At 46.4% G+C, this 15,891-nt stretch overlaps 1 protein-coding gene across 6 annotated transcripts in view; it reads right to left on the reverse strand.

Annotated features, from left to right (window-relative positions):
- Positions 1–15,891, reverse strand: part of LOC138664640 (NXPE family member 2-like) — a 353,512-nt gene that overhangs the window by 83,966 nt on the left and 253,655 nt on the right. For all 6 annotated transcript variants that reach the window (XR_011318373.1, XM_069751521.1, XM_069751522.1 and 3 more), the window contains one exon: positions 5,063–5,127. Coding sequence is in view for 5 of the 6 variants with exons in the window: in XM_069751521.1 (XP_069607622.1) it covers positions 5,063–5,127 (65 nt within the window). In the remaining variant the exon portion in view is untranslated. The remainder of the gene's footprint in view (positions 1–5,062; positions 5,128–15,891) is intronic.

Genomic DNA, 15,891 nt, shown 5'->3' on the forward strand with positions numbered 1-15,891 from the left:
ACTATATAAGACCAGAGAAACATGACTAAGACAGATGCCAAAACTGGGGTACCTGTACATGTACAGTGTGCTCATACCTGCATAATTGGGGATGCCCATGCAGTGTAGGTAATCTCCCAGGGGTTGGCTGTCTTGGTGTTGCTTCTCTGATATTCCAGAAGGATGATGTTTAAAAGCCTCTTGTTGATGATGTAAGTATACTTTATATGTCTATGACTATGGCTGCACGACTGTTGAAACGCGTATGATTTTAAATGCACTTTAACCCCTTAGTGACCGAGCCAAATTTTTGAATTCTGACCAGTGTCACTTTATGTGGTAATAACTCTGCAACGCTTCAACAAATCCCAGTGATTTTGAGATTGTTTTTTTCGTGACACATTATACTTTATGATAATGGTAAATTTAGTTCAACATTTTTTGTGTTTATTTATAAAAAATATCAAAAATTTTAGAAAAATGTTAAAAAATTAGCAATTTTCTAAATTTGAATGATTATCCCTTTAATCCAGATAGTCATACAACAGCAAACCATTAATAAATAACATTTCCCACATGTCTGCTTTACATCAGCACCATTTGTAAAATGTTATTTTATTTTGTTAGCATTTTAGGAGGTTTAAAAATGTAGCAGCAATTTTTCATTTTTTCAAAGAAATTTACCACATTTATTTTTTTAGGGACTTATCCATGTTTGAAGTGACTTTAGGGGTCCCATATATTGGGAAACCCCCAAATGTGATGCCATTTTAAAAACAGCACCCCTAAACATATTGAAAACTGCTGTCAGGTAGTTTATTAACCCTTCAGGTGCTTTACAGGAATTAATGCAAAGTGGCATGACAGAAATGAAAATGTGTATTTTTACCACCTAAATGTTGCTAACTTCTAAACAGATTACTATAGCCGTCAGACTCTAAGGCCGCTATTTGGTCATGAATTGCCATCGCAAACATCAGGACAACAAAATCATGATCTGAGGGCACCAATTGGGATAAAGAAGGAGCCCCCACACTCTGTTAACCATTTATAATGATGCAGTCACTATTGACAGCAGCATCTAAGGGGTTAGACAGATTTAGAAGGTGCAAATACTGATCGTGGCTGATACAGCAAGTTGTCAGCTATAGTGTACAACCAACAGATGCTGGATTGTCATCTGTATGGGGAGGCTATTCTCTTATATCTCAGGTCAGTTAAAAGACGTATTGGCGGTCATTAAGGGGTTAAGCCTGTGACTGTCACTGGTATGAATCACCCGTTTTTTTGTCTCGATGTAAAGATGGATTTTGGACTTATGTGCTTTTAATGAAAATGGAATAAAAGTTATTTTTTATGGATATCACCCACGCTGGACTTCTGCTTCACCTTCCTTTGAACTGCTCTAGTATTTCGGCTAAAATATACTTTGAAGATGCAGCTGTTGACCATACATGGAGTAGTGATTTGTCCAACGCCTTCCAGCTACAGATGATTAATGAAATGATGAAACAACATCAGCAATGAAAAACTATATAGCGATGTTAATGCGTTTCCCGTTCTAATCAAAAGTTTCATCACCAGTGAATATAAAATGTAGTAAGAATGTCACTCAAAATAATATACTAGATGCTTCACATAAGGGAGCAAAATGATATGCGTGAAATTAAGGACTATGCAATTGTACAATTTTTTGCACTTGAAAAAGACGTTAGTCCACAGGAGACATGAGTTGTGGAAATAAAAACCATTCAACTCATCTTGGTCTTCATTACAGTAGTGTAGCGTAATATTGTTTTATCCTCCAAACTGGTCAACTTTCCTGGTGGAGATCATACCCCAGCCATGAGGCAGCAGCAGCTGATATTTTCTGGTGTTCATAGGAATGGTACCTGCACATAAACCACTCAGATGAGGATCGTCCTTTAACTTTTCTATAACGTATCACTTGATGGTCTTGTGTGCTTTTGTTACCATACAGATTTTCTACCAAGTGTGAAATGATGATAGTGATATACTACACTGTCGCATAGTGTAAAATAATGTAATAGGCATCATGATGCCCCACTTTGTCAATGGCTCAAAATGATGTCAATAATGTAAAAAACATGTATATACTCCAGCTCCAGATGAATGGTAAAAAACTTTTTCTTTATTGATCCAACGTAATGAAAACAGGATAATCCTTACAGATGGCAGACAGAATAAGTGATTGCGCAGAGAACGGCTACGCGTTTCGACCACAACGGGTCTTACTCATGAGTACTCATGTTTTTATTACGTTGAATCAATAAAGAAAAAGTTTTTTACCATTCATCTGGAGCTGGAGTATATACATGGTTGGATCTGCTGCTGCTTGGAGTCCCGGGTCAGGACTTACTTTCGTGCTCCACATCTGATGGTCTGGTTGGTGAGCTGGCTGCGGCTTTTGTTAGCCGTTTTTCTCTTTTTTTGGCTTTAATGTAAAAAACACATTGACATCAATATATAATTTTTCATATTGGATGTTGTTTGATCATTTGGCATCTATATGGAACACCCGCCATGGCCGTGGGGATACTCGGTACCCGGTCTGAAACTTAAAGGGATGTGTCACAACAGCGACCCGGTCTGAGGCCCTGGGCACCCATGTAAAAGGGAAATTGATTCAAGTTTGTGTTCGTGATGCAACCTGTGGTATTCGGTCAGTGGGGACCGACGCTGCTCAAAGGTGTCCTCTGGAGTGATGTTATGGCAGCTAGATGGTATAACTTCCCACAGGTGAAGTAGGTTCCCAGGGCTCCCGATGTATAGGTGAAGATGGTAAGAGGTGCAGTGAAGAACGAGGACACAGGTTTGCAGTCTATTTACCTGATTTACTGGCAACCGCAGTCCAGGGCACCAGATAACAGGTACAGTTATATGAAAAAGTTTGGGCACCCCTATTAATCTTAAGGCAGAAACATTACTGTGTCAAACAGTTATTAGATATATGAAACTGAGGTAGCTGTTGCAAAAAAAAACAATTTTTATAAAACATTAAGCTTAAGATCAATAGGGGTGCCCAAACTTTTTCATATAACTGTACAGGCAGGGTCCGGCCGGCTTGGAAGCGAATCCAGAGTCCCCTTTACCAGGTGGACATGAAAGCCTTCTTCAAAGCATGGTGGTGTTGTAGTCCCTTACTACCTATGGCTTCTGATAAGGTCTTCACAGTTCCTCTCTCTGCACCCCATATCGGTTAGGACACAAACCCGTATGACAGGTGACTCGAGCCTTTTTACAGGGTTTTGATAGAGTCACTGTGCCTCCTGGGTGTAAAGGCGGACAGGTAATTTAAAGTCCAGCTGTCCTGCCGCTTTCTGCTATGCCCCTTAGAGTCCGGCAAGGGCCTCGGTCTTCCGGAATCTGCGCTAGCCAAATCACTGCTCTGCTCCCCTGGTGTCAGTCTCCTGTGCCTTTTCTCTCTTGCACACTTTCCACAAGTTGTTCTTTACTTCTAAGCTTCCTCTCTCCAGATGCTTTAGTCCCTCTGACTACACAGCCCCTTCTGACCTTCTGACACTCTATGTCCATCTGCCTTCATCTCTGTCCTAATATTTGAAGGGAAAAGGGAGACACAAAGCAAAAATAGGGTCTTATCTCACAAAAAGAATGGAGGAATCACCAAGAAAATCGCTCACCTGGTGAAGCTGAAAGCAGGCATGTGAAGATTTCGGCTGCCGCAGATCCACAAGCCGGTCACCGACCAAATGAAGCAGTATACTATAGGAAGTGTGGATTAAATCCATGCTGCCGCAGTAATGATGAGGTTCCAGTTGATAGTAGAATTAAAACAGGAACCTCATCATTATTGCGGCAGCGCGGATTTAATCCACACTTCCTATTGTATAATTCATCTTTGTCCTCTGACAGAATGCTCAAAACTCTCTTTCCCTCCAGACCAGAATGTATTTATAAGGGAGTTCACCCTTAATCTGGGTTCAGAGCTCTCCCTTCTGGCCTGGAGTATGAACGTGTTGTGTGTATGTCATTACCAGGTCCAAGGTATCCTTCATCGCTTCCAAGCATGAAATCACTCTCCCCGGGAGGAAAACAATGCAACTGTGATGACCAGGACCTTGGGGCATCACACATACTTGATGTTTGCTCACACTGTACACTCATCATTAATGTTGAGTGATACCGTCCGATACTTGAAAGTATTGGTATCGGATAGTATCGGCCGATACCCGAAAAATATCGGATATCGCCGATATCCGATACCAATACAAGTCAATGGGACACCAAGTATCGGAAGGTATCCTGATGGTTCCCAGGATCTGAAGGAGAGGAAACTCTCCTTCAGGCCCTGGGATCCATATTAATGTGTAAAATAAAGAATTAAAATAAAAAATATTGATATATTCACTTCTCCGGCGGCGGCTTCTGATTGGTTGCGTGCCACTCATGTGACCGCCACGCGACCAATCAGAAGCCGCGACGTCATTCTCATTCACTAAACTCCTAATTCTAGGAATTTAGGACCTGCGAATGACGTCGCGGCTTCTGATTGGTCGCGTGGCGGTCACATGAGCGGCACGCGACCAATCAGAAGCCGCAACGTCATTTGCAGGTCCTAAACGCGCTCATTTTAAACAAAGAAGCCTGCCGGTTACCAGCGTGATGTCCAGGGGCCGCCGGAGAGGTGAATATATCAATATTTTTTATTTTAATTCTTTATTTTACACATCCCTATGGATCCGATACCGATACCTGATACCACAAAAGTATCGGATCTCGGTATCGGAATTCCGATACCGCAAGTATCGGCCGATACCCGATACTTGCGGTATCGGAATGCTCAACACTACTCATCATTACTGTATGCAATACTATTTCCTCACATAATCTGGTCTTTTGTGTAAGCTATTGTTGGTGTTAATATTTTGGCTATACTATATTAATTCCTTTAGTTTAATAGAATATCAGGCCATCTATTTGAGTTCTTAATTTATATGTTTCAAATCTATGAGATACTGTATATAAAAGGCTCAGGATAGGGGAAGACTACCTGGACCTCTTCAAGCTTAAGAATAATAATAAAAAAATGGAAACCACTTACTTGAACACTTTAGAACTTCAACACTTTGAAATAGTTTGTTAATTTCTGCTCCAAAATTGGAATTTCTTTAATGAAAAAAAAGTAACAAAACATTAAAAGGGAATCTGACAGAAACAACCCCCCCTAAAACCGATATATGGAAATGTACATAAATTTGAATATGACTTGAATTTCCTGAAATCCGCTGTTCTCTGCAAATTCGAACATTATACTATCGAGAGGATCGGCAACAAAATAAAAAAAATGGTGAGAGCAAGTTTTCAGATGCCACTTCCTACCCCTGATGAAGCCACAGATGTGGCGACACGCGTCGGGTGTTTAACCCCCCCCGGACCCCTCCTTCGGGTCTCGCACTTCCTTTTTGTTCGGACATGGGACTTGGAGCATGATTTTTTAGATCAGCAGCCGTTATTGGTCTTCTCGGGCTCCCCTACCACGCTTCAATAGGTTATGTATCCACTCTCTCTCCATGTGTATATGCGCTGTGGATGACAGCAATCTACTCTGTTATTTATTTATTGTTATACATATTCTGGCCTTACAGCGCATTTTCCTCATGGATAGTTTTGTGTGGGTACTACACCTTTTGTCTTTTGTGGTTTGACACTATGCATCCGACTGTGGTAGATATATTTGGCATTTATTTGTACTGATGGGGTTAGTTCCCCACTCTTCATGCATTACGGCTATATGCTGGATATATATGTATGTGTCCTCTAGCAGTTGAATCAATTTATTCAGTTGTCAATACCTGGGTACTGGATGTTTTTGTACAGTTTGGCTGGTTATATAAGGTCTACCATTTATTTATTTTTTATTTTTTCTTTTGGGTGGGCTTTTCATATATGTGCATATAAATGTTATTGTAGCACTTTGATCAACCAACCACTTTGTTGTATTGGTTTTCATTAGGTTTATGGGCATAATACTCTGTCCATACTGACATTACCAGTACCCCCTTTTTTCTTGTCCCATGTCCTATAACTACTTATTGTATAGCTACTCATATATGATGTATTCTTTGTCAAGTGCATACTAGACCCATTGTTTGGGGTCCAGGGGGTCTTATTTTCACCTTCTCTCTTTGGGATGGTCTCTAGTATTGGTGTTTTTAATCCTTTTGGTTTTATATTCTTTCTACTGTCTATGTGGTATGTGTTGTTCGGATTCATATAAATAAAATTTATACATATATTTATATTTAGGGTGGTCCCCAGGTTTTGGTATGTCTCTTTTCTTTTTCTTTTTGTGCTTTGTATAGCAAGTTTTCAGATGCTGCACACTCCCACTTCATTGCTCCAATAGTCTAATACTAGGAACATTCACACGCCTCCTGAATACAGAACCCACTTGCACATACTTGCTATTGGGACATGATTCCATTGACATTTTTGGTCTCATCCTATTTGACATGTCGGCTTTTATTATAGTTTTTTAAACTTTTTTAATCATGCAACATAAACTACTTAATAGCGTTCACCTACTAAAATGTTGTTAGGTGTCGAGTTCTTGCCGCTGCACAGGGGGAATCTCAAACCATGTCCACTGCCGTCTCCCATTCTCCTCCAGCTGTAGTGGAACCTGCTCAGCAGAGACATTGATCCCAGCGTCTGGCTCAAGCTGATACTATGCTCTTAGGTACTCCTACCTTTCCAGGCTCTGCCTTTGTAGCCAGCACCAGTGGCGTAACTACAAAGTTAGGGGCCCCGGTGCGAACTTCCAAATGGGGCCCCCCCCCTGCAGCCCTGCCATACAACTCAATGTAACCCCCATAGAATAATGGCCACACATGATGCTCAATACTGTATAACGGCCACCACACATGATGCTGCATACTGTATAATGGCCACACATAATGCTGCATACTGTATACTGGCCACACATGATGCTCCATAGTGTATAATGGCCACACATGATGCTCCATAGTGTATAATGGCCACACATGATGCTCCATAGTGTATAATGGCCACACATTGCTCCATACTGTATAATGGCCAGACAGTGCTCCATACTGTATAATGACCACCCACACATAGTGCTCCATAGTGTATAATGGCCACACAGTTCTCCATACTGTATAATGATCCCACATAATGCTCAATACTGTATAATGACCCCCCTCCTGTATGCATGGTTCATCTCCCTCCTATCCCATATACATAGCTCATATTACCCCTCCTGCATGCATGACTCATATCTCCCCATGTATGCATGGCTCATATTCCCCCCCTGTATGCATGGCTCATATTCCGCCCCTGTATGCATGGCTTATATTCCCCCCTGTATGCATGGCTCATATTCCCCCCCCCCCCCCGTATGCATGGCTTATATTCCCCCCTGCATGGCTCATATTCCCCCCTGCATGGCTCATATTCCCCCCTGCATGGCTCATATTCCCCCCTGCATGGCTCATATTCCCCCCTGCATGGCTCATATCCCCCCCTGCATGGCTCATATTCCCCCCTGCATGGCTCATATTCCCCCCTGCATGGCTTATATTCCCCCCTGCATGGCTCATATTCCCCCCTGCATGGCTCATATTCCCCCCTGCATGGCTCATATTCCCCCCTGCATGGCTCATATTCCCCCCTGCATGGCTCATATTCCCCCCTGCATGGCTCATATTCCCCCCTGCATGGCTCATATTCCCCCCTGCATGGCTCATAGTCATATTCCCCCCTGCATGGCTCATATCCCCCCCTGCATGGCTCATATCCCCCCCTGCATGGCTTATATTCCCCCCTGCATGGCTCATATCCCCCCCTGCATGGCTCATATTCCCCCCTGCATGGCTTATATTCCCCCCTGCATGGCTTATATTCCCCCCTGCATGGCTCATATTCCCCCCTGCATGGCTCATATTCCCCCCTGCATGGCTCATATTCCCCCCTGCATGGCTCATATTCCCCCCTGCATGGCTCATATTCCCCCCTGCATGGCTCATATCCCCCCCTGCATGGCTCATATTCCCCCCTGCATGGCTCATATTCCCCCCTGCATGGCTCATAGTCATATTCCCCCCTGCATGGCTCATATCCCCCCCTGCATGGCTCATATCCCCCCCTGCATGGCTCATATTCCCCCCTGCATGGCTCATATCCCCCCCTGCATGGCTTATATTCCCCCCTGCATGGCTTATATTCCCCCCTGTATGCAGGCTTATCTCTCCGCTCCTGCTCGGCGCGCCGGCTTATGTCCTCCTTCATCCCCCGTCCCCCCGTCATACTCGCCTGTCTTCCCACTGCACGGCCGTGCCGACATCCCTCGCGCTCTGTCCCGACTCCAGGCGGCGGCGCCGGCGCAGCACCTTCTTCCTGCTTGAGCGGTCATGTGACACCGTTCATTAAGATCATGAATATGCGCATATTCATGATCTTAATGAGCGGTGTCACGTGACCGCTCAAGCAGGAACGAGCTGCAGTGCAGACGCCGAGACCATCGCTGGAGCAGGGTGAGTATTCAAGGCAGCGGCAGCGGCGGCGGCGGGGGGGGGGGCCCTGGAGCGGGGGGAGGCACTGCCAGTCCGAGCCTGCCTGCCGGGCCCCTGACCTGCCGGGCCCGGTCGCACTGGCGACCGCTGCGACCGCGGTAGTTACGCCACTGGCCAGCACTGTTCAGCAGCGAGCAGGCATTTCAGGGACTAAGTCCTGCTTTTCCAAAAGTGAGCATGCCTACGGGACGACCTCCCATTCGAGGTCGGTCACATGCTCAGGTCCTGTTGCGGCTCCCATTGGACCATCAGGAAGGTCCCGGAGCACTACTGCTATAAAAGGTTCGCATGTAAACTTATTAACTTGTGTGTGTGTGTGTATGAATGCCTGTGGATGGATGAATGCTCCGAATCATTCCCATCCCTAGTGTTGTTGCCTGCTCGCGAATGGTAGAGCTAACTAGCGCCCGACAGTGCTATCCTGCACAATTGCACAAGTTGATAAATCCAGTTAGCAGCAACCACCAGAGCAGTGCCGTGCGCAGATAATGCGCTTTCCTGGCCCTAGTTAGGGTGGTTAGAGGTGTTCGCCAGAGCGGCGCTGCACGCACTCCAGTGCAGTAAATATTTACTTTAGTTGTTTCCCTGGCACCGCAGTAGCGGTGTCGAGAGCAAGAGATCTAGAGGGACTCTTACCCTGAGTCTTGGGGCAGAGTTCTGGGTCTCCTTGCTTGCGCTCTCTGTGCTGTATCACGGCCCTGTGATGCAATAGGGTTCGCTTCCTTCATGCTGAGTGAAGCTAACCCGTGTGTGTACTCACATTATACTGCCATATATTCCGTCATTACCAAGCAGCGGGTGTCTTAGCTGCACGGTGGACTGCAAACACACCGTATATATTCTCTAGTTATTATTTGGCGCGTTCCGCCAGTCCTAACATTACACTAGTGCCAGGATCTGGCTTGTAATGGTAGTCAAACAGCGTCTACACCGATACATCCAACAGCTGGAGGGTAGGTTAGCGGCTCTTGAGTGTACAACCTCGGCTGTGGATGTTACCGTAGTCGCTGTTCAGGCTGCTAGTGTAGCTGCAGCCAGTTTGTCCACTGCCACCCCTGCTCCGACCTTATCCCGTCTCCCACTACATGATAAGTTTACTGGTAACAGTAAGGTGTGTCGGGGATTTGTGAGTCAGTGTGAAATACACCTTGAGCTCCTGGCTGCACGTTTTCCCACGGAGTGGGCGAAGGTGGGATTTATTGTAAATCTGTTGTCGGGCAGGGCGTTGGAGTGGGCAATGCCACTGTGGGAGCGTGACGATCATGTGGTGCAGAGTGTTCCAAGGTTTCTCGACTCTCTGAGACATGTCTTTTTGGGACCTCGTGTCACCCATGATTCGGTGCTCCAACTGCTGGCTTTGACACAGGGTTCATCCATGGTCAGACATTTTTCCGTTAACTTCCGGACTTTGGCATCTGAGCTGGAGTGGCTTGATAAAGTCCTTATCCCTGTGCCCTGGAAAGGACTGGCTGACCATGTGAAGGATGCCTTGGCCACTAGGGAGATTCCCGCCACACTGGAAGAGCTGATATCCATATCCACTCGCATTGACCTCTGTTTTCACGAGCGGAGGTTTGAGCGAGCCCAGTGTAGGCAGAGGTTTCGGCTGGCACCTACCTTCGCCAAGGCTCTGGAGTCCCCTGTTCAGGTGTCCAAGCCCTATGAGGCCATGGAGGTTTCTCGAGTAGGTCCTAAGTCTAGGGCCGCTCGAATACCCATCGTCTGTAATGTCTGCCAGCAGTCAGGACATTATACCAAGAAATGTCCACAGCGGCAGGGGAAACGAACGTGTCTAGTAACTGTAGTAGGAGGTTCACTAGACACAGCGGCGTTTTCCTCCAAATTGTCCTTCAAGGGGACAATTACCTTTGACCCTTCCACTTTTACGGTCGAGCTTTGTATGGACTCCGTGGCGGAGGGAAATTTCATGTCCTCAGCCTTCACCCAACTGCACGCAATGCCCCTGGATATGCTAGTCAAACCAGTGACCGTAAGAGTGGTGAATGGGTCGACACTGCCCTCACAAATTAAACACCAGACTATCCCATTTACATTATCCATGTCTCCATCCCATCAGGAGATCATTTCCCTTCTTGTCATTCCTGAGGGAATAGACGAGATTCTGCTAGGGATACCTTGGTTGCGTTACCACTCTCCACCTATAGAGTGGTCCTCTGGGAAAATTCTGGGATGGAGTAAATCTTGTGAGGGCAGATGTCTGAGGGAGTGCATTCAGGTTGCCACAATAGAGATACCCGCAGATCTTACCTCTCTCCCCAAACACTATTGGTCTTATGCGGACGTATTCTCCAAGAGAACTGCAGAGACTCTATCACCTCACTGCCCCTATGACTGTCCTATTTATCTCTTGCCTGGGTCAGAGCCTCCCCAGGGAGGAGTTTATCCCCTGTCTCTCCCGGAGATGGAGGCAATGTCACTATACATCCAGGAAAATCTGGCAACAGGATTCATTAGGAAGTCAGTGTCACCTGAAGGGACGGGGTTCTTCTTTGTGCAAAAGAAGAAAGGAGTATTGTGTCCAAGTACAGTATTGACTACCGGGTCTTAACACCATCACTCTTAAGAATAAGTACCCTCTGCCTTTGATATCTGAGCTCTTCGATAGACTACGAGGGGCGAGGGTATTTACTAAGTTAGATCTGCGGGGTGCTTACAACCTGATTCACATCCATGAGGGGGACGAATGGAAGACGGCTTTTAATACCAGGAATGGGCACTATGAGTATCTGGTGATGCCCTTTGGGCTCTGTAGTGCCACAGCCATCTTCCAAGACTTTGTGAATGACATCTTCTGGGATATGCTATCTGGATGATATTCTTATCGACTCTCCAGATATAAATTCCCACCGGAGAGATGTTTGCAGAGTCTTCGACTTTCTGCGGGCAAACTCCCTCTATGACAAGTTGGAGAAGTGTCTGTTTGAGCAGGAGTCCTTGCCTTTCCTGGGCTATATCATCTCAGCCCAGGGATTAGCTGTGGATCCTGCCAAGCTACAAGCAGTGATGGATTGGCAGGAATCTCATTCTCTCAAAGCGGTGCAGTGCTTTAAGGGGTTCATTAATTATTATTGCCAGTTCATTTGCCACTTCTCCACTTTGGTAACTCTCTTGGAAGCCCTCACCAAGAAGGGTGCAAATCCCAAATTGTGGTCCGAGGAGGTCTCCAAGGCCTTCTTATCTGTTAAAGATTGCCTTGTGCAGGCATGCGCTACGGAGGACAGAGAATGAACTTCAATCCAATATTGCAGCCAGCATGCAGCCAGCGGGTAAGGAAAGGGTGAATCAAACACCCCAAAACCCCGCCCCTATGGCTGAAAATTGTTCCCTCCAAATTCAGGTCACAGAGTCCCTTTAAGTCCCATTTTGCTAGCGCTCCCATTCTGCATAGCCCCGATGTAGGTAAGCCCTTCATTATTGAGGTGGATGCCTCATCCGTCGGTGCTGGAGTGGTCCTCTTCTAAAAGGATGTTCAAGGTCAGAAGCATCCTTGCTTTTTTTTTATCCAAGACCTTCACATCAGCAGAGAGGAATTATTCCATCGGGGACAGGGATTTGCTAGCAATAAAGTTGGCCTTTTCAGAGTGGAGACACCTCCTTGAGGGAGCTCGCTTTCCCTTCCAAGTTTACACTGACCACAAGAATTTGGTGTATTTGCAAACAGCCCAGCGGCTAAATTCTCGCCAGACTAGATGGTCCCTGTTCTTCTCCCGGTTCCACTTCACCCTTCATTTCCTATCCGAGGAGAAGAACATTTGCGCCGACGCTCTCTCCTGCTTCGTGGTGTCATCAGAGGAGGAGGAGCCTCCTTTCCGAGAGTCTGAGGACTGTGGCTCTGTTGTTGCTAGAGTCTGTGCCCCCCGGGCAAGACTTTCATGCCATCTAATTTGCGACCAGAGGTTCTCTATTGGGCTCACTCGTCCAGGTTGGGTAAACATTTTGGGATCAAGGGGATATTAGAGCTTCTGGCGAGGACATACTGGTGGCTGCATAAGGCCCATGACGTCGAAGACTATATTCGGACGTGTGTCTCCTGCATCAAGAATAGGTCTTCTCGACAAGGGCCTGCTGGGCTGGGCTCGACAAGGGCCTTGGTGGCGTTGTTTGTCAAACATGTCTTCCGCTTACATGGTATGCCTGATAAGATTGTCAGTGACCAGGGTCCCCAGTTTGCGTCTCAGTTCTGGAGAGAGCTTTGTCGCCTACTTAGTATTAAGCTGAATCTCTCTTCAGCGTACCATCCCGAGATGAATGGGTCGGTAGAGAGGGCCAACCAGACCCTGGTCACATACCTACAACATTTTGTCTCGGCCAGGCAGGATGACTGGGCATCCCTGCTACCTTGGGCGGAGTTTGCCTTGAACAATGCCATAGCTGACTCTACTGGGCAGATTCCATCCCTCCTTAATTACGGCCAGCATCCGCGGGTTCCTGTGCCCATGCCCAAGTCTTCCGCTGACTCTAGGGTGGCAGACTGGGCAGTGGAAGCATGGGACATCTGGGACCACACACAGGATGCCATCCGGGCCTCCAAGGAGAGAGAGGGTCTTTGCCGATGCACATCGGTGCCCCACTCCAACCTTTGCTCCTAGCGACTAAGTGTGGCTCTCCAACCACAATATCAGGCTGCGAGTGAGTCCACTTAGTTTGCGCCTCGCTATTTAGGCCCCTTCAAGATTCTGAACAGGTTAATGCTGTGGTCTACTGTCTGGCTTTTCCTCCATGTCTGGGAATCACCGACACCTTTCATGTGTGCCTGTTAAAGCTCGTTTACATGTCCCGGTTTTCAGAGTCATGTGCCAGGACATCGGGTTCGTCCACGGACGAGTACGAGGTGAATTCTACCTTGGAGTGCAAGGTGGTACGTAGCAAAAAGTACTATCTGGTGGACTGGAAGAGTCACGGCCCAGAGGACAGAACTTGGGAACCTCTGGAGCACATTCAGGCTCTGCTGCTCATTGCAGCCTTTAAATGTAGCGAGGTCCAAGGAGGGGGGGTAATGTTAGATGTTGAGTTCTCGCCGCTGCATAGGGGGAATCTCGAAACACTGCGGTCTCCCATTCTCCTCCAGCTGCAGTGGAACCTGCTCAGCAGAGACGTCGATCCCAGTGTCTGGCTCAAGCTGATACTGTATGCTTAGATACTGCTAACTTACCAGGCTCTGCCTTTGTAGCCAGCACTGTTCAGCAGCGAGCAGGCATTTCGGGGACTAAGTTCTGCTCTTCCCACACTGAGCATGCCCACGAGATGACCTCTGTTGTGAATTCTGCTCTTGGGTTCCCTCCAGTGGTTGTAGGTGGGAGTGCAGTTGTCTCTGAGTCGCAGTCCTGGCCAGGTGTATCTGCTGATTACAATTCTGACTGGGATATTTAGGTGTGCAGGATTCATTAGCCCTTGCCAGTTGTCAATGTTCCTTGTGAAGTGTTGGATCACTTTCTGGGTTCTCCTGCTTAGCTGCCAAATTCAGCAAAGATAAGTGTTTGGTTTTTGTGTCTGTGGCACACTGCTGTGTGCTTGTTTTTGTTTGTATTCCTGCTCTGATTGTAGGATTCGCTGGAGTTGCAGATATACGCTCCTACATCTTTAGTTAGATGTAGGAAGTTTTTGTATATTCTGCTGTGGATATATTTGAAGGGTTTTAATACTGACCGCACAGAGCTCTGTCCTATCCTGTCTTATTTAGCTAGAGTGGCCTCCTGTGCTAAATCCTGTTTTTCTGCCTGTGTATGTTTTTTCCTCTCCGACTCACCGCCAATATTTGTGGGGGGCTGTCTATCCTTTGGGGATCTCGTCTGAAGCAAGATAGTATTCCTATTTCCATCTATAGGGGTAATTAGTCCTCCGGCTGTGACGAGGTGTTTAGGATTGTTAGGTACACTCCACGGATACTTCTAGTTGCGGTGTTAAGTTCAGGATTGCGGTCAGTATAGTGACCACCTTCTCCAGTGAAAGTTCTCATGCTGCTCCAAGATCACCGGATCATAACAGACCTCCCATTGGAGGTCGGGAGTCACAAGCTCAGGTCCTGTTGCGGCTCCTATTGGACCATCAGGAAGGTCCCAGAGCGCTACTGCTATAAAAGGTTTGCATGGCCGCTCGGCCATGCGCTAGTGTAAACCTATTAACTTGTGTGTGTGGATGAATGCCTGTTGATGGACGAAAGCTCCGAATCATTCCCATCCCTAGTGTTGTTTCCTGCTCACGAATGGTAAAGCTAACTAGCACCCAACAGTGCTATCCTGCACAATTGCACAAGTTGCTAAATCCAGTTAGCAGCGACCGCCAGAGCGGCGCTGTGCGCAGATAGTGCGCTTTCCTGGCCCTAGTTAGGGTGGTTAGTGGCGTCTGGCAGAGCGGCGCTGCACACACTCCTGTGCGGTAAATATTTACTTTAGTCGTTTTCTCTGGCACCGCAGTTGCAGTGTCGAGCACAAGAGATCCAGAGGGACTCTTACCCTGAGTCTTAGGGCAGAGTTCCCTGTCGCCTTGCTTCCGCTCTCTGTGCGATATCGCGGCCCTGTGATGCAACAGGGTTCGCTTCCTTCATACCAGGTGAAGCTAACCCTTGTGTGTACTCACATTATACCGCCATATAGTCCGTCATTACCAAGCAGTAGGTGTCTTAGCTGCACGGTGGACCCCGGACTGTGAACGCACCTTATATCATCTCTAATTATTATTTGGTGAATTCTGCCAGTCCTACCATTTGTGCTCGTGGTTTTAAATAATTTTTTGAGCTCTCTCATTGCTACAACAATCTAATACTAGATGTGTACACACATTACCTGAATATAGCATTTGCACACACTTGCTTGTGGGAAATACAGTGGGGCAAAAAAGTATTTAGTCAGTCAGCAATAGTGCAAGTTCCACCACTTATAAAGATGAGAGGCGTCTGTATTTTACATCATAGGTAGACCTCAACTATGGGAGACAAACTGAGAAATAAAAATCCAGAAAATCACATTGTCTGTTTTTTTATCATTTTTTTTGCATTTTATGGTGGAAAATAAGTATTTGGTCAGAAACAAACAATCAAGATTTCTGGCTCTCACAGACCTGTAACTTCTTCTTTAAGAGTCTCCTCTTTCCTCCACTCATTACCTGTAGTAATGGCACCTGTTTAAACTTGTTATCAGTATAAAAAGACACCTGTGCACACCCTCAAACAGTCTGACTCCAAACTCCACTATGGTGAAGACCAAAGAGCTGTCAAAGGACACCAGAAACAAAATTGTAGCCCTGCACCAGGCTGGGAAGACTGAATCTGCAATAGCCAACCAGCTTGGAGTGAAGAAATCAACAGTGGGAGCAATAATTA

The sequence above is a fragment of the Ranitomeya imitator genome, chromosome 2 (assembly GCF_032444005.1).
Source record: "Ranitomeya imitator isolate aRanImi1 chromosome 2, aRanImi1.pri, whole genome shotgun sequence".
Lineage (NCBI taxonomy): Eukaryota > Metazoa > Chordata > Amphibia > Anura > Dendrobatidae > Ranitomeya > Ranitomeya imitator.